General features: G+C 41.5%; 1 protein-coding gene across 1 annotated transcript in view; it reads left to right on the plus strand.

The window, feature by feature from the left end:
- The first annotated feature begins 267 nt into the window (after positions 1–267).
- Positions 268–18,819, plus strand: part of FAM107A (family with sequence similarity 107 member A) — a 133,504-nt gene continuing 114,952 nt past the window's right edge. The window contains exon 1 of the mRNA XM_074198867.1: positions 268–894. Within this exon, the coding sequence (XP_074054968.1) occupies positions 871–894 (24 nt within the window). The 5' untranslated portion in view covers positions 268–870. The remainder of the gene's footprint in view (positions 895–18,819) is intronic.

Here is an 18,819-nt window from a genome sequence, read left to right on the forward strand (position 1 = left end):
TAGGTTTCTACACTCTGAGAACTCCAGGCCCTGGACAGTCTTAAAGGATCCATTATTAATGAGGCCTTCTTGACTGGGCCTTGCATTCCTGAGCCTGTGATGCTGCCCAGGCTCCCTTAAGCAGTCCCTCCTCCTCTTCCTCCTCCTCCTCCTCCTCCCTTCCCAAGAGAGCGGGTTCCCTGTGGGAGCACCCCCCCAGCATGTTATGTAACCTCATTGTTCAGGATGATGTCTGCTGGGCAGTGACAAGGCCGCCCATAAGTCTGTCAGCTGGCAGCCTCTGAGGTCACCGGCCAACAGCCTCCGAGCTTAGTGGTTCCCTCAGGTACTCATTCTTGGATTTTTCTAAGACCAGAGAAACAAGTGCTAACAATCCCCAACCCCCCAGGAATGCTGGGTTGGGCCTGAACCGAGACATTCCAGAAGCCAGAAATCGGCTCAGGGTCCGAGGCCACTGGGGGGATTTCTTCTCAGGCTGGCCAAGCCGCCTCTGGCATCCCACTTTGTCAAAGGTAATTATCATTAAATCCCTTTGCAGACCAGGAGATGAACTTAAGGTTAGAGCATCTCTGAAGCTGTCTCTGTGCTGAGCCAAGGCTGAGCCCCATTGGAAGGCAGCCCAAGGGAGAGGAAGATGAGTTGGTGTTCCGTGATCATCTCAATCAAAGGAAAAGTTTCTGCTCATCTCCAATAAGAACCAGCCAGTCCCAGGACCTGGTTCTTCTGGCCGTGGATACAGTCTCTGCCTCCCCCAGGCTCCAGGGGACCCAAGCTGCCTCAAGCAAGAGGCCCTATCCTGAGCCCCCTTCCTCCTACAGAAGGAAAAGCCTGGGGGGTACAGCAGTGCCTGGGAGAGCTGGCTCCCATGCCATGGGAGCAACACATGGGAAAAAGGTAGGCAGCCTACCCTCTCTTATCTCCCCACTCCCCCACACCCCAACGGTGTGTCATTGAAACCATCGATGAGCTAGAATCCGTGACTCTGGGTCAGTCATTTCTTTTCACCAGCTTTCTCCTTTGTAAAGTGAAGGGTGGAACCAGAGGATTTCTGAATCCTAGGAATGCCAGTATTTTGTTGGGTACAAATGATTTCTTTGGTCTTCAGATGAACACTCCCTCCAATCTGGCAGTATTTATTGAGGGCAGGTGAGTCAGGGACATATTACAAAAGACCCTGTGATCTCACAGGTGGAGGGGGGATGTTGGCTTTGAGGACACAGCATCAGGGAGACCTTGGTTCAAATCCCTCCTCAGACACTTACCAGCTCGGGACCTGAGAAAGCCATTTACTATCTGAGGCTCAGTTTCCACCTCTATAAAATGTGGCTCCTAATTAGAGGATCCAATGAGATAACTTATTTAAGGCACTTCTGCAAACCTTCAGGTCCTCTATAAATGTCAGCTATGGCCAGCATGTGCTAAAGGTTCAGGTGCTTTTTTTCCTTCTCTTAGCAGGATGCTATAGTAGATAAAGAGTGGCAGACTTCTAGTTCTAATCTGATTCAGATACTCCCTAGTTGGAGGGCAAATCATTTGGCTGCTTTCTGCCTCAGTGTCCTCATCTGTAAGATGGGGGTGATAGTAACATGTACCTCAGGGGATTGTGCAAAGATCAAATGAGATAACCAGCGTGAAGTACTTTGTGAATCTTTAGAGCACCCTGCAAATGCTCGCTCCAACCCAGATACATTGCAGTTGTGCCATCTGGTGGGGGGGGGTAGAGAGGATTGATAAGAGGGCAGTAGGGTCAGTGGGTCAGGATGCTGTCCGGAGTCAGAGATTTCCTCTGCTTGGGTGGATGAATGGATAGATGGGATGGATGGATGGATGGATGGAAAGAGAGAAAGAGAGAGAGAGAGAGAGAGAGAGAGAGAGAGAGAGAGAGAGAGAGAGAATAGAAAGAAAAATAGATAGATGATAGAAAGATAGAAAGAAAGAAGGAAAGAAAGAAAGAAAGAAAGAAAGAAAGAAAGAAAGAAAGAAAGAAAGAAAGATAGATAGATAGATGATAGATAGTGATGGATGGATGGTAGATAGAAAGAAAAGAAAGAAAAAGAAAGAAAGAAAGAAAGAAAGAAAGAAAGAAAGAAAGAAAGAAAGGTAGGAAGAAAAGGAAGAGAAGGAAGGAAGGAAGAAAGAAAGAAAGAAAGAAAGAAAGAAAGAAAGAAAGAAAGAAAGAAAGAAAGAAAGAAAGAAAGAAAAAGAAAGAAAGAAAGATTCAAATAGTACCTAAAATGAGCCCTGGCACTATGCTAAGTACTTTACAAATATTTTCACATTTGGTCCTCTCAACAGTCCTGCAAGGTAGGTTATGTTGTTAATCCCATTGTACAGTTAAGGAAACTGAGGCAAATAGAGGTTAAGTGACTTAACTAAGGTCACACAGCTAGTATCTGAGACTAGATTGGAATTCAGGTCTTCTTGACATCATGCCCAGAACTGTCTCCTTGTGACATTTAGATGGATGGATGGATGGATGATTGGATAGATGGATAGACAAACAAATGAACATTTACCATAGATTTACATCTCCAGTAAATGGGGGTAATCTCAGAGGGAAGGCTCTCATAATGGAAAGAACAGTGAATGAGAAGTTTTTAAAAATCTAGTGTATCATTATTATTAATGATGGTGATGATGATGATGATGCCACTAATAACAATGATGGTGGTAACTAGTAAATAGTAATATTTCAGGTTTACGGAGTTCTTCATATAGGTTATCTCATGACAGCATGGCAGATTTACTGATGAAGAAACTAAGACTGAGAGAGATTCAGTAACTTGCCAGGATCACAAAACTAGTCACCTCCGAGACCTATCTTCATCCATCTTCCTCTGATCCCAACTCTGATACTATTTGCTGTCACTTACCCTGCTCTTCTGTAAAATGACTCAGTTGGACCAGATGGTCGTCTTCTATTACTCAAGCCCACAATCTCCACAGGCTTGCCTAGGGGGGGCAGGTGGACCTTGACAAGCAAGCAGGTCAAGGGCAGAGTTAATGTTAAGGAATCAACTGATGCTTGTCCCCTGAGGTCCTGGAGGCTGAAGGATGCCAGCAGAGAGCTAGTTAGTCCTTGGGCTAAAGAGGCAGGGGGAGGGGGCAGGGATAATGCAGATCCTTGGGATTATTTCTGAAATCCGCAGCCCAGCTCCTTCCTTAAACCCTGCTCACCAGCTTACTGGCTCCTGAGGCTGCTGGCGCTGTCCCTTCTGTCTCTTGCTGAGAAAGAAACAAGGAGCCAGCCAAGTTGCCCCAGAGAATGGAAATTCCTAGGACCCCAGCTGGCATGCCAACCCATCCTCCAGCTTCCTTTTCAGCTCAAGGGTGAAAAGGCCTCCTGTGGGTAGGAGAAACTTCCCCCCCTCACACAGAGAACACTTTCAGCCTTTCAAGTTAACATCTCTGAGCTCTGTCTCTCTGAAGGATTCAGGCTTGTTGAGAATAAATGAGGGCACCCAACAGACCCTGGCTGGATTCTCAAGACCCTTTCAAGTGAATGAATGCGACATAGTCTCCCCTCAATTCCTATCTTGGACAGTATCTGGGTGACCTTGGGCAAGTCACCTAACTTCTCCATGCCTCAATTTCCTTATCCGTAAAAAATAATCGAAATTGTCTAGAGAGTCTCCAGGGTCCCTTCCAACTGTAAATCTAAGATCATAGGATCATAGGATCTATGGCTTCTTCCCCACTGACATCAAGTTACCCCTGTACAGTGTTTCTGTCTAAACCATCTCCACCCACCTCTTCCTTTCAAATGCAGGCAATTCAACTCAAATTTAGCAAATACTGATTAAGTGGAAATGGGAAATGGAAACAAAAATGAGACAGTCCCTGTCCTCAAGGAGCTTATGTTCTGGTGGGCAGGACAATATGGACTCATTATAATATTTATATTATATATATAACATAGAAGTATAGAAAATAATATAACACATGAAATAATAATATATAATATAAATATATAAATAAATATACATATTGAATACAAGGAAGTTGGGGAGAATGACCTCTAGCAGATGGGGAAATCAGGGGGGACTTTTCTGCCCTCAAGTTATCATTGGTTCCAGCACTGTCACAGAGAAGTGAATGCCAGGCCATTTGAGGAGAGAGAAATTAGGAGTAACTGGTAAAGTTTCTCATGGAAGGTCCCTGAGCTGAGCCTTAAATGAAGATAATACTGAATAAGGAATGTAGTCTAGGCCCAAGGGACAGTCTATAAGAAGAACCAAGGATAGCTGCCAAGTTCAAGAAGCTCCTAAGTTCAAGAAGCTCCTTGTAATACAGAGTGAGGAGGAAGCCTCTATGGAAGGGAACAAATTTAGTAAGGTGGGGTTAGGGAGGAGAGAAGCCATAAGAACCCCAAGTTCAAAGTCACAATAGCTCATTCTGAGCCATGCTTCAGAATCTTGCCAAATTCAAGGGACTCTATACAATAAATCACATTTTTTCTTTGAAGAGATCTTAGAACTTTTAAAAGCTCCATCTCACTGCAGCATCCCTTAGAGTAAATGCCCTGGCAGAGGGAATTCCTCCCATTCAGAAATAAGAGAATCTTAAAGAGACCTGAGTCTCAGGGAGTTAGGTGACTTCCTTCTTTGCCAGCCACAAAGTTCTTTTCTCTCTCACCCTCCTTCCTGAACTGCCCCAATTGGTGGAACTCAATGATCACCCCAAGGGTTCCTTTGATCAAATCAGTGAGCTAAAGAGTGAAGATACTGGCTACAAGGGAAGTCAGGATGTTGGCTCCAAGAGAGATCAGGAAATTGGGATGTTGACCTTGAGGAAGGTAGGACTGTTGGGATGTTGGCTCCAAGGGAGGTAAGGATGTTGAGATGTTAGTTGTGAGGGATTTAGGGATATTGAGGGAGGTAGGGATGTTGGGATGCTGGGATGCTGGCTCTCAAGTAATATTGCTAAATTGGAAAGAAAAATGAATATTCCTAATAGGCTGGATGAATTGGAAATAAAGGCTCAGGAGCAAGAAAAGAAAGCTTTGATTCCCCCAACTGTGAGATTCATTTCTTTTCTTTCTGAGTCAAGAAGTCACTAGTCTGCCCTTCCCCTCCTGTTGATCTCCTATGGATGGGTCCCAAGGGAGTTTGCCTCCAGCCTTTCCTTGGAATGACTCTGACTCTGCAAGTCTCTGGGGGAACATTCCTCAGCTTCAGGGGCCTCCCTTGGTGGCCTGTCTGAGAATCTTAGAAGAGGAAGAATCCAAGTTGAACAAACTCAAAGAATGAGAGAATTTCTTTAGGGGGTAATTATAACATCCGGGAGGAAGTTTAGCACTGTTCAATTGGAGAACTCAACAAGACTGGAAAACTGAATATGGAAAGCACTGACACTTCCTCAGAATCAAGGTAGCTGATGGGATAGAGCACTGTACCTACAGTCAGAAAGACCTGGGTTTCAATCCTACCTCAGATACTAAGATGCCATAATCATAGGTCTAGAGGGAAAAGGGACCTTAGAGGTCATCTAGGTCAATCCTTTCATTTTAGAGGAAATTGAGTCATAGAGAGGTTAAGTGACCATGGTCACACAGCTCCCAAATATCAGAGGCAAGATTGGACTTCCTTTAAAATTTGGAATCTAAGTCCATTCCCCTTTCCCCAACAGCCCACTGTCTCTCATTCACTAGAAATGAGGCTCTGGGTAAGTCTTTAATCTCTCTCAGCCTTAGTCTTCTCATTTGTAAAATGTGGAAAAGTTGTTCTAGGAATAAAATGAGAAAATCTATGTAAAGCATTTTGCTGACCTTAGCTAAGTTCATGTCTTAGAAAAAAATAAAACAACTCCAAGAAGGTAGTTAATGCAAAGGTAATCATGCCCATTTTATAGATAAGGAAGTAGGGGGTTAAGTGATTGATCAGCTGCTATAGAACAAAGAAGACTGTGATGTAGATATTCTGATTCTAAAGCAGTCTTCATTCTCTAAGTAGGACCTGGGATGGTTGGGTCACCCCATCAGAAGTGGGAGCTAACACCCAAACATTGCCTGCAGAGGGAGAGACTTTCTGGGTATAGGAGGGGGACATAAGAAAATAAAATTTCCATTTTTGAAAGGCAGCATATGGAGGGAGCATGTTACCTGTGGTCTGAAAGGATCCCTGTGCCTTAGTTTCCTTATCCATAGAATGGAGGTAAGAGTAACTCTTCCAATATTTACCTCTGAGAGATGCCTTGAGGAAAAGATTTTGTGAAAGGAAATGGGGTGAAAGGGTTGCTTTGAGGTGCAATTGGGAAGAGTTCTGAAACGGGAGCCAGAGTAGGTGCATATTCCAACACTGTCTATTCCTGTGTGACCTTAGGTAAGTCATTTCCTTCTTTTGTCCTCAGTTTCTTCATCTGTAAAATAAATAGTTTGAATAGATAACCTCTCAGGTCCCTTCTAATTCTAGCTTCATCTATAATCCTAAAGTCTAAGGAGCTTATAGAAATGAGTTGTGGTTGTGGCTAAGATAAAAATCCCAGGGACTGACTATTATGGTAATGTTTTCCATGACTACACATTTATAACCCTCTATCAAATTGCTTGTTTTTTCAATGGGGGTAGAGCTGGGGAGATAAAAAGGGAGAGAATTTGGAACTAAAGTTGTAAAAACAAAACGCTATAATTTGTTTTTACATGTAATTAGAGAAAAATAAAATATCAAATAAATAAATATTACAAACCCCAGGCACCCTCTCTCTTGCCTAAGTTGAATGTGCCATTTCTTCCATATTCTCCTGGCAGATCCCTGTCACTGAGACAGACATCTCTCCAGTCATTTCCCATCTCCCACACTCTTCCGTGCCTAGCCAACAAAGAAATGACCAAACCAAATGAGAGAGAGAGAACAAAGAAGAGGGGGGAAGAGAGTGAGGAGCCAAGAAAGCGGAGGTTGGGCTGAGGCAGATGACTGGGGGGACCCAGAACACGTTACTGGCAATAAGTTTTTTGCTGGGAAATATGAACAGCTCAGGACACCCTCCCCACTGCCAGACTTTCCACGTGCCTTTGTTCTCTCTGATCAATTCACAATCCAGAAACCACTGATCCTTCCCAAATCCCTGGGCTCACAAGATACACTATAGCCGAGACACAGAGTTGGGAACAATGGACCAGTGGCTGCCCATTGATGGAATGCCAGGCTAACAGAGCTTAGGATTCTGACAACTGTGGGCTGGGACGCCCTTCACCATTTTCTAAAGGGCAGCTTTTATGAAGATTTGTAATTTCTTAGGAAGAAGGAACCACCCTAGCTCTGGAACTGCCTAATAGTCATGATGATAGATAGATAGATAGATAGATAGATAGATAGATAGATAGATAGATGGATGGATGGATGGATGGATGGATGGATGGTAGATAATAAATCACTCTCATTTCCTGGTTTTTGCTTTCCAAAGCATATCCCTGGGAGATACATGAGTATAGTGAACAGAAAGCTAGAACTGGAGGCAGACATCCAGACTGAGACACTTAGTGGCTGTATGACCTTGGGCAAGTCACTTACTCATCTTCAGTAACCTCACAGGGTTGTTTTGAAGACTAAAAGAGGAGTGTTGTAAGCCTTAAAGTACTAAGAAGATATTAGCTGATTTCACAAATTTGCCAATTATTTCACCATTTTGCCAACTTCAGTTTTAGCAATTACACAATTTTATCAACTTGACAATTTTATCAGTTTCACATGTTATCAATCCCCCAACTTGGAAGCAGTGTGATGTAATGGCAACAATGGATAAAGGGCAAGGAACCAGGAAGAACTGGGTCCAAAGCTGCTCTCTGAGACATATGGCTGAATGACCCTGGACAAGTTCATCAGCCTCTTTAAATCTCAGATAACTCTTTTTTTTTAGGTTTTTGCAAGGCAAATGGGGTTAAGTGGCTTGCCCAAGGCCACACAGCTAGGTCATTATTAAGTGTCTGAGACCAGATTTGAACCCAGGTAGTCCTGAATCCAAGGCCAGTGCTTTATCCACTATGCCACCTAGCCGCCCCTAAATCTCAGATAACTCTTTAAGACATGTTTGCTAAATAATAGATGTAGACTTGGGATTCCCACACAGTGTCCCTTAACCCACAATGATGAAATCCCCTTGTAGATCTGTATTCCACAGAGAAGAAAGGGGAGACTGTGTTGAGACAGCCCAAGTGATCAGCAAGCATTTTAGCAAGTGTCTTCTGGGGGAGGCACCAAGGTGGGCACTGGGGGAATGTGACAAAAAGGAAACATCAAGGCAGGGGGGAGCAACATGGAGAGCTACAAGTGGACCTAAAACATGGGCAGGGAAATTGGAGCTTGGATGGACCCACTGGCAGCTTGGGGTAATGGGGGCAGGTATAATGATGTAGAACACAGAGCTTCAGCTGGATTTTGAAGGAAACTAGGGATTGTCCAAAGTGGATAGGGAGGAGGTATATCCCAGTTGTGGGGGACAGCTTGGAGATAGGAAATGGTAGAACAAGTAAGAAAAAGAGAGGTCAGTTTGACTGGGATAGCCAGAGTATCCCAAAAGTCTTGGTGAAGTTTTAAGTTTTTTTTCCTTAAGCACTAAGACCCTTGGAATACCCTGTAAGTGAAAGGTAGGGTGAGGAGGCTTTATCATTCTTGTAGAGATACCAGGGAGCCACTGGAGCTTCTTGAGAAGGAGAGTGACAAGAGAAGATTTGTGCTTTAGGAATACTAGATCTGGAGGTAGAAAGCTTGGGCCCTCAAGTCATTGAAGCTCTGAGCTCCACTTTCCTTCTAAGTAAAATGAAAAGGTTGGATAAGATGATTTCTGGGGGTCCTTCTGGCTCAGACACAGTGATCCCTAAATGAGGACCCACAATCAGAGGTTGCGTGACTTTCCTGAAATCGTTCAGCTAATCAAAGTAAGGAATGAAGCCGGTAACTAAGCTGTGACCAAAGTCAGAAAAATTCATCTGTTCAAATCTGGCCTCAGATACTTCCTAGCTGTGTGATCCTGGGCAAGTCTCTTAACCCTGTTTTCCTTAGTTTCTTCATCTATAAAAATGGGCCAGAGAAGGAAATACAGCCCATTCCAGTATCTCTACCATGAAAACTCCAAATGGGGTCACAAAGTCAGACACAATAAAACAACTGAACAACAAGGAGAGAAGCCAGGCCTTCTGATCTCAAGCTTCCTAAAGATTTATCTACTCTGGAAGAATATTATCTTGCCCTGTTTAAAGGGGGGAAAAAATAGCCTGTGTCCTTGACTTTAATATAATTTCTCCTTTGGATGTATGTTCTTTCCAGAATCAGCAACATAATCTGATTTCTTTGTGATGTCTAGGGACAAACAGATGAGCGACTGGCCTGGCTCCACCCAGGCAAAACATTGATTTGATCTTAATAACTCTAATGGACCCATCCATTTATTTTTTCTATAATAAGTTCTATTGATGTGATTGGTTTTTACGGCATCATCATTTCCAGACACAGTAGTTCTGCCTCATCTCCAGGGCCTTGGAATCAAACCCTTCCTCATAACCAAAAAAAAAAAAAAAAAACCAAGCAAAAAACAGACCATACAATGACCTCATCTGACACCCTGTCCAACCTTCTGCTGTCTTTCTCCCTCACCTCTCTACTTAAAATAGGGAGGGATGCTCCAGTACCTGACCTCCAGAACCAAGGTTGATCATTACAATGTATAGATTCATATTCCAGAGCCAGGAGGAGTTGTCTGACTCTTCCATTCTACAGATGAGGAAACTGAGGCCCTTGAAAGTTAAATGACTTCCACAAAGTCATTCAGGTAGGAAATGCCAGAGATGGGTTTTGAATCCAGGACCTCTGGCTCCAGAGCCAGTCTTCTTCCCACTATACCATGATGATCTTCAGAAGTTAGATTATTCCTTGTATTCTTTTCATTTATGCTATTTCATTATACCTTTGTCTTTATTGTCTCCTGATTCTGCTAACTCCATTCTCATTGGCCCATAAGAGTCTTTCCAAGTTTCTCTGAATCTCCCATATTGGTCATTTCTTCTTGCATGATATTCTATAGCATCCATGTGCTGCCATTCTCCAATGGATGGAATCTGTTTGTCCATTGGTTCTACAGCATCTATTATCTTCAAGTCATTCTAAGGGCTGAGGCCAAGACTTCCCTCTACATTTACTTGAGGCATTTCTAAAATTCCCAAACATACAGAACAGATTTTTGCTGTAATATTTGAGGCTTCTGAGAACCCAGAGAAGACATGATATCTAGGACCAGATTATTGCTCCTGTTTACTGGAACTAATTTCTATTTTATACATAATTCAAATCAGCAAACAACTAGTAAGCATCCACTCCTAATGAACTGCACTGGACTGGGCCCTGGAAATGCAAACATTTTCAAAGACTAAAGTTTGTACCCTCAAGAAGCTTACAATCATTGCATATTCATGTAATTTATATTTATATTTTATATTTTTACATATAATTTTTTATTTTACATTATTATATAATATAATAATTTATTTCCATATATTTATATAATATATGTTTATATTTATATAAATAGGATTATGGCAAGATAAAATATAAGGGGGGCAAAAGAAAGGCACTGAATATTCTAGGAACACTCTTCATGGAAGAGGGGGCACCTGAATTGAGAGGTAAAGAAAGGTAAGAATCTAATGGACAGAGAGGAGGACATGGTGCATTCCAGGCAGGGAGGACCAGCCAATGTATAGGCAGGAATGTAGGAGATGAAATGTTGGATGGAGAGAATAACTCAATATTTTAAATGGACCAGAAAACAAAATACATGGAGGGGAGGGAAATGTGAAATAAAGTAAGACAGGTCACTGGGAGCAAGACTAAGTAGGGCCTTCAATGCCCACAGGGAGGTGATGCTATGACAAGCACATGAATTGGATTTGAGTTGGGAGGGGGGGGAACCTGTGCTGAGTCCCCAGCCTCACTTTCTCTTCCAGAGCCATCTGAGGCCAGTGGCCAAATATGAATTAGGATGACGAGATGACCCTGGATGTGAGGCAATCAGGGTTAAGTGACTTAGCCAAGGTTGCACAGCTAGTCACTGTCAAATATTTGAGTGGGATTTGAACTCAGAGTCTTTGGACTTCAGAGCCAGTATTCTATCTACTACATCAACCAGTTGCCCAATAGGCATAGATAGACACCAACCCAATGACCTATATTCTCATAAGTGCCAAGTTGGTGGCTGCCAGCCAGGGATGGCCAGTTTTGTCCACTATAGACCCAAAAGACATGTCCACAAATGCTGAGGCCATGATGATGCCTACTGATGGGGGAAAAATGCTGTATTTGATCTCTATTTGAGGCGTATCCCTGACACTTACAAGCTGTATGACAATAGAAAAGTGAATTCACCTTTCTGAGCCTCATTTCTCATCTGTAAAATGGAGGTAGCAATGTAAATAGTTTGGAACCTTTATTCCTGAAACTATTCACTGCTAAACATCCATTAAATACAGCCAATTAAATTAAAACAATCCATTAAATATAGAATCTCAATGTGGAGTAAGTAGAGGAAGGGCAATTGCAAAGTATTTTATATAGTTATGGGAATTCCTTCTGACAATACAAATCACAACTCATCGATGCCTGTTCAACCCATGTCCATGTCCTTTCACAAATCCTCCCTCTAAGTTTCTTGAATTTATCTGACTCCTGATGAAACACAACACACAGGCTGCACACAAACAACCCTTCACTCACTACTCACTGTGGCCTGGGTTGGCATCCCTACTCTGTAGACTGCATGTCTTGTACCGCCAGGGAACGCTCTTAACCCTAGAAGTAGGGGGCGGCTACATGGCGGAGTAGATAAAGCACCAGCCTTGGAGTCAGGAGTAGCTAGGTTCAAATCCGGTCTCAGACACTTAATAATTACCTAGCTGTGTGGCCTTGGTTGGGCAAGTCACTTAACCCCGTTTGCCTTGCAAAAACCTAAAAAAAAAAAACACAAAACACAAAGTAGCATCAGTGAATGACATTCCCTACACCAGTGCAAAATAGAAATCTAAGTCACTGTGTCAGACACAGAGGACACACAAAAAGTAAAATGTTGCCTGCCCTTGAGGGGTTTCCAAACTACAAGGGATGCAATTCTTCACTGGGATTTACTTTGCACTCGGCTCATACCTGCCATGTATGTCTTCATTTACAAGTGTGCAAAGTGCTTTTTGTAAGCCTTGAGGCAAACAAAGTATGAAGGGAGCAAGGTCCCTGGCCCAGGAAAAAGGCAGAATCTAGGATTTCTCCCTATGTACTTTATAGGAAAGCAAATCTAACTATGTATAGCTGGATAGATAGATAATAGATAGGTGACAGAGAGATAGAGAGACAGACCGTTAGCCAGATAGATAGATAACCAGAAATACAGATGATAGATAGATAGATAGATAGATAGATAGATAGATAGATAGATAGATAGATGATAGGTAGATGGATAGATGGATGGATAGACAGATAGATAGATAGATAGATAGATAGATAGATAGATAGATGATAAGTAGATGGATAGGTAGATGATAGATGGGTAGATGGATGGATAGATAGATGATAGATGGATGGATGGATAGATAGTTAGACAGATAGATAGATAAACAGACAGAAAGAAAGGTCTACAACCAATCACCCACCTGTAGACTGAGCAAGGATGCTGGGCAGAAACCTCTGACCCATGAGGGGTCACTCCCCTCCCTGGCCAGCCTCACACACCCCGACAGAATGACAGAAGAGTGAGTCATAATAGAAGTTTCTAATATTCAAAACTGAGAAGACTTAGTGGAAAAGGGTGAGTGATGGCCAGTTTTATAATATTTACAAATTAATTACTATGTAATTTTGGAAGATCTAGAGTCAATTCATCTATCAAAACAAGCAAATCCCTACTATGTGTTGGGTACTACATTAAGCACTGAGGAAGCCAAGCCAAACATTTAAGTCACTATTGTCCAGAATTTTAGATTTAAGGGGCAGCTAGATGGTGCAGTGGATAGAGCACCAGCCCTGGAGTCAGGAGGACATGAGTTCAAATTTGACCTCAGACACTTAATAATTGCCTAGCTGTGTGGCCTTGGGCAAGTCACTTAATCCCATTGCCTTGCCAAAAAAAAAAAAAGAAGAATTTTAGATTTTATCAGGGGAAAAACAGCACATAGTCCCCTGAGCTAATACAAATAAACAAGAAATAAAGGCAAAGGCACATTGGAAACCAGGAAAGACTTTATGTATACAGTAGACAGCATGGGGTACCATGATTACAGATTCAAACAATAAACTTACTATTTTGGAAATGTGGGAAAGTTCCTCTTTAATAAAGTAGGGTTTTAGCCTCGCCATTTAAAAAAATCTGAATATGAACAAAGGGAGTATAAGAGAGATTCTGAAGGCACCAGCAGAGCATATGTAGTATTTCTCTTTCTTCCATGGCAGAGACTAGGCCAGATGTAGAGACCAGGCAGACTAGGCAGAGATGTAGACTCAGAGCATGGGTTGGTCTCCCCCCGAGACATCAAAAGGGCCAGAAAGTGCTTTTGTGAACTATTTTAAAGGAAGGCAAAGAAAAGATGAAGGAACTGGAGATCATATGAGGATCAGTTAAAGAAACTAGGGGTATTTAGCCTGAAGAGAAGAAACCTGAAAGAGAGAGAGTTGTTTTCCAGAGTTAGAAGGGCTGTCAAATGGAAGTTCAATTAGACTTGTTTCCCTTGCCCCAAGATGACAGACTCGAGAAGAAGACTTGAGAACAAGATGCAATTTTAGGTTTAATTAGTAAAAAGTTCCTAACAATTATGGTTACCATCAAGAGGAATGGTCTGCCACGTCAGGTCATGGTTCCCCCTTTCCTTGAGGTTGTTGAGCAAGAGACATAGACCTTCTTGTTGAGGTGGCAAAGTAGATGGAGTACTAGACTGAGGCACTGGACTCAAGAGACACATGCTAGCTGTGTGACCTTAGTCAAGTCACTTAATTTATCTCAGTCTCAGTTTCCTTATCTGTAAAATGGAGATTTTTAAGAGCAGATAGTGTTCACAGTTAATCTTGAGGATCAGTTGAAATAATAGGTAAGTGCTTTAAAAAAACTCCAAAAATCTATGTGAAAGCTAACAATGATGACTGTTGGGTGCTATTGCTGCTCAAGTATGAGCTGAATAAATTGGCCCTGAGGTCCCTTCCAATTCTCAGATGCTAAAATTATACAAACCTTTTCTCCTGAAGCAAGTCAATTGGATCTTCAGAAGCAGACTTCAGTGGGATCAAAGAACATCCTTCAGCTGAAGGGGATTTGCCGCTTCCAAAGGTTCTGAACATTAACAGAAATTTTCCAGCAGGTCCACAGTAGCTGAAGATGCCATAAACTAACTGCCTTTCTAAACTTCAGACTGTCCCCAGGCAAATTGTTCACTGAGTTTTTGATGTCCCTCTCAAACGAGGAACAAGATTACACGTTTCTGATGTCTACCCTGGGAACATGGCTGACATCCAAGGGAGGAAAATTCCAAAGGCACAACAAACAGATGCAGGATAATCTTTGTAGGTTTGAAGTCCATTTTCCTGCCTTTCGCTCAGAACCACATTTTAGATAGCTCAGATAAATGTTAGCTAGAGAACTCCTGCAGATGTGATTGGTTAAAGAAAAAGAAGGGAAGAAAAAAAGAAGAAAGTAAAAGGAGATGTGAAGGGAAAAGAGGAGAGAAGAGGAGGGGAGGGGAGAGGAGGGATGGAGCAAGAGAAAGTAAGAGATGGAAGGAAGGAAGGAGGGAGGGAAGGAGGGAAGGTGGGAAGGAAGGAATGAATGAAAGAAGGAAGGAAAGAGGGAAGGAAGAAGGGAAGGAAGGAAGGAAGGAAGGAAGGAAGGAAGGAAGGAAGGAAGGAAGGAAGGAAGGAAGGAAGGAAGGAAGGAAGGAAGGAAGGAAGGAAGGAGAAAATGAACCCCTTCAAGTCCTGGAGATTGTATTGTACTATTAGTACAAATGCAATGATAGAAGAGTCCTCTAGAAACAATCTAGTCCAGTCACCTCATTTCACAATGTAAACAAGGTAAATGAGGTAAACAAGGGCCTAGAGAAGCTCAAAGGAGCACAAAATGTCAGAAGTGGGATTCAAAAACCGGATCCTTTGATTCTAAACCTAATGTTCTTCCCACTAGCAAATGTAGTTTTTTTCAGATCCAAAATCCCCAATTTTTTAACCCATACTACTCACAAATTAATATATGAATGGGAAAAGGATCTATGATTTTGACAGCATGTCCTGTGTGAATTCCCTCCACCAATGCAAATCACGACCTATTATTTTGTAGACAAGGTTGTGTCACACATTTAAAGCTGTCATCTAGCCAATATCATCTTACATAGCAGGAAGCTGAGGCACATCAAGATGAAGCAACTTGAGCCTTGATTACACAGCAGAGTCTGGTCTGACTGACTCCTGACTGACCCAGCATTCTATCTCCTTTACCACTCTGTCTGGATTCTTTCAAACTGCCATCAACATGTTCATTCTTTTTGATTTAATCCCATGAAAAAAACAGATTGCCTTATAGAAAAGCCAGGGGCTGGGAGGGGGAGGGGGATGAGGAGAGGCAGAGAGGGAAGCAGGCCATTTTATTGGAGAAATCACTAAATTTGATAAATGACTTGAAACTCATAGTAAGTTCTTTAATACCCCAAACTCTATACAGCTGGCTGAGCCATCCTTGATCCCCAAACAATTAGCTTTTCTGATGATGAATGAGCTTGGTCTGAAAATTCTAATCCTGCCTCATTCTGCACATTTTCCAATTCAGTAAGCCCCAAGTTAAATAGTGCATATGGAAGTGAATTGGAAAGATTGGCCTGCTCCCACTCAGCCACTCTGCCAGAGAGTCATAGACTTGGAGTTATCCATTAAGTTGGAAATTCTTTCAGAGTTCACAGAGGTCAGGCGACCCTAGCCAGACATCGTTCCTCTCTGTCTTCTTGGGGAAGATGCTGGTTCTACTGGGTGTAGAAAGGGAATTCTTCTAGTCCAGATGTTCTTAACTTCTGTGTGTGTAAATAGGCTAGTCGAGCAAGGCTCGATACGGCACTCCATCCCCATAGTCCCCCAACTCCCTCCTATGAGAATAGAGGTGTATTTCATTAAAACTGGGTGTTGTGTTTGATTCGAGAATTGTGATCCTCAAAATGATCTGTTCTTGCTAAGTAGATTAACTTGCCCTCCCATGACTATTCTCAGCTCAAACATCATCTCCTCCTTCCCTGATCATATCCACTAGAATTCAAACCTCTTCCTTCCTTCACCCGTCCATTCATCAAGTCATCAATTCATTCATTCATCAATTCATTTAACAGGTACTTTTTGGGTTCAAGTGCTCAAGTGGTAGAAATACATGTGACACAGATTTCACTCTCAAAAAAATATAATTATAATATAACATAAACTAATAATATAATTATAGGTAGGGAAAAGAGAAAAGCATTTATACAGAATGATGAAGGAAAAAAAGATGAAGGAGTTAGCTGGAAATTTAGAAGATGGGCCCTAGAAAAGTATCATTAATGAACTATTTGAGGAGGGGGGTGATCATTTTCTCTAGAGGGAGAAAAGGAAAAATTTTGGAAAAGGAAAAGGAAAAGGAAAGATTTGAGATGTAAGAGAAGACTTCCAGGAAGAGGTGGTCCCTTCATGGTGGGTTTGAAGGCCTCTGAGGAACAGAATAGACAAGGGCATGGAGGTGGGAAAGAGCAGAACAAGAATAAAATGAGATAAATCCAATTTTGTGGAATCATTAACTATGTGACTTAAGACCCCTTCTCATTATCCCAAGTGACTGCTTCCCTTTGTCATCTTCTTGTCTGCAACATTATAATATCTCCCTAATGGATCTCCCTCACTCCAATCACTCCAATCCATAATCCATCATCTATACCACTGTCAAAATGGTCTTCATAAATTCCACCATTTTTCTCAAGAACTTTCCATGGGTCCAGGCTGTCTTTAGACTGAAGTACAAGCTCAGCTTTGTACTTCATCACAATTTGCCTCTGGACTGCCTTCTCTTATTTATGTCATACTGTTTCCTTTCAGATGCTACCCATCTAGATTGGTTACTATTCCTTGAGCTCCACATTTCCTCTCCTATCTCCAGATCTTTTGATTGGGACTTTTTAAAGTCCTTATGCTCCAAGACTCAAAAGTTGTCCCATAAACTCTACAAGGTTCCCAGATCCCCCTCAATTATTGTTTCCCTCTTCAATTTATCTTAAATTGCTCAGACTGGTCCAAAGGAACTGGCTTTGTGATTTCATTGACAAGTGAAGAAACTCCCTCTACTCATGTATTTCAGAATCTTCTCTGCAACTTATGTGCTTAGAAAATTTCCTGGAGTATGTATTTTGGTCAGAGGTATACAACAAATATGTATCCAGAGAGGGACTTGAATTTATATGAATTAGTGTTGCACCACTCTAATTTACTGTAAACTCCTAAAGGCAATGGCTTTTCATTTTTTTTTTTTTTTTAGTTTTTAGCTTTAGTTTTTGCAAGGCAATGGAGTTAAATTACTTGCCCAAGGCCACACAGCTAGGTAATTATTATTAAGTGTCTGAGGCCAGATTTGAACTCAGGTACTCCTGACTCCAGGTCTGGTGCTCTATCCACTGTGCCACCTAGCCGCCCCAGCCACCTAACCACCCCAGCTTTTTCATTTTAAATTAAATTTTCATTTCAATTTAAATTTCATTTAAAATTTTTATTTTAAATCAGCGCTTTTAATTATCTATAGTATATACTTAATAAATGTTTTACATTGAATTGAAGGGGAATTGTACATGAGAAAACTGGAAAAGTAGGTTGGAATCAGATGATGAAAGGCCTTGAATGCCAAAGTCATATTTTATTCAATAAGTAATGGCAAGACTGAAGATTTTCTAGTAGAACAGTTCCATTAACAAGTATTTTTTTCCCTTTCCTTCCCTCCCTGCTATCCTCAATGAAAAACAAAATAAAAACAAACTTTTATAACAAACGTGAATGGTCAGAAAAAAATTTCCTTAATGACCGTATCAAAAAAGTATATCCTACATCTTAAATCCATCACCTCTATCAGTAAGGTCATATTCTTCATCCCTATGGGATTATGGCTGACCATTATATTGGTCAGAGTTCTTATGTTTTTCAAAACTGCTTATATTTCCAGTATTGTTGTTACTGTATACATTCTGGTTCTACTCACTTCATTCTGCATCAGGTCACACAAGTCTGTATGGTACAATTTCTTATGGCACAATATTATCCCATTATCTTCATATATACCATAATTTTTTCCACCCACTTCCTATTTGATAGACTCCCTCTTAGAGCAACAAAAAAGTGTTATTCTAAATATGTTTATTTTGGGGCCTCTTTCCCCTTTCTTTTATGGAGACTAGACCTAGTAGTGGTGCTGCTGGGTCAAAAGAAACTCACAGTTTAGCAGCTTTCGGAGGATGGTTTTAAATTGCTTTTGAGAGTAACTGGACCAATTCACAACTCCATCAGAAGTTCACTCATATATAGGACTTGCTTTCCACAGTCCCTCCAGCTTTTGTCATTTCCCGCCCTTTTGTCAGCTTTGCCAATTAATTGGGCCTGAAGTGGAACCTCAAACTTACATTAATTTGTATGTCTCTAAATACCAGTGATTTGGATGCTAATAATAAAAAAATTGAAACTTCTCATATCTTTTGTCCATTTATCAATTGAAGAATGTTTCTTATCCTTACTTCTTTTAATATGCTTTTTCTATATCTGAAAATTAGATATTTTTCAGAGAAACTCACTATGAACATATCCTCCCTTAATGATT

Source organism: Macrotis lagotis, chromosome 8 (genome assembly GCF_037893015.1).
Source record: "Macrotis lagotis isolate mMagLag1 chromosome 8, bilby.v1.9.chrom.fasta, whole genome shotgun sequence".
NCBI lineage: Eukaryota > Metazoa > Chordata > Mammalia > Peramelemorphia > Peramelidae > Macrotis > Macrotis lagotis.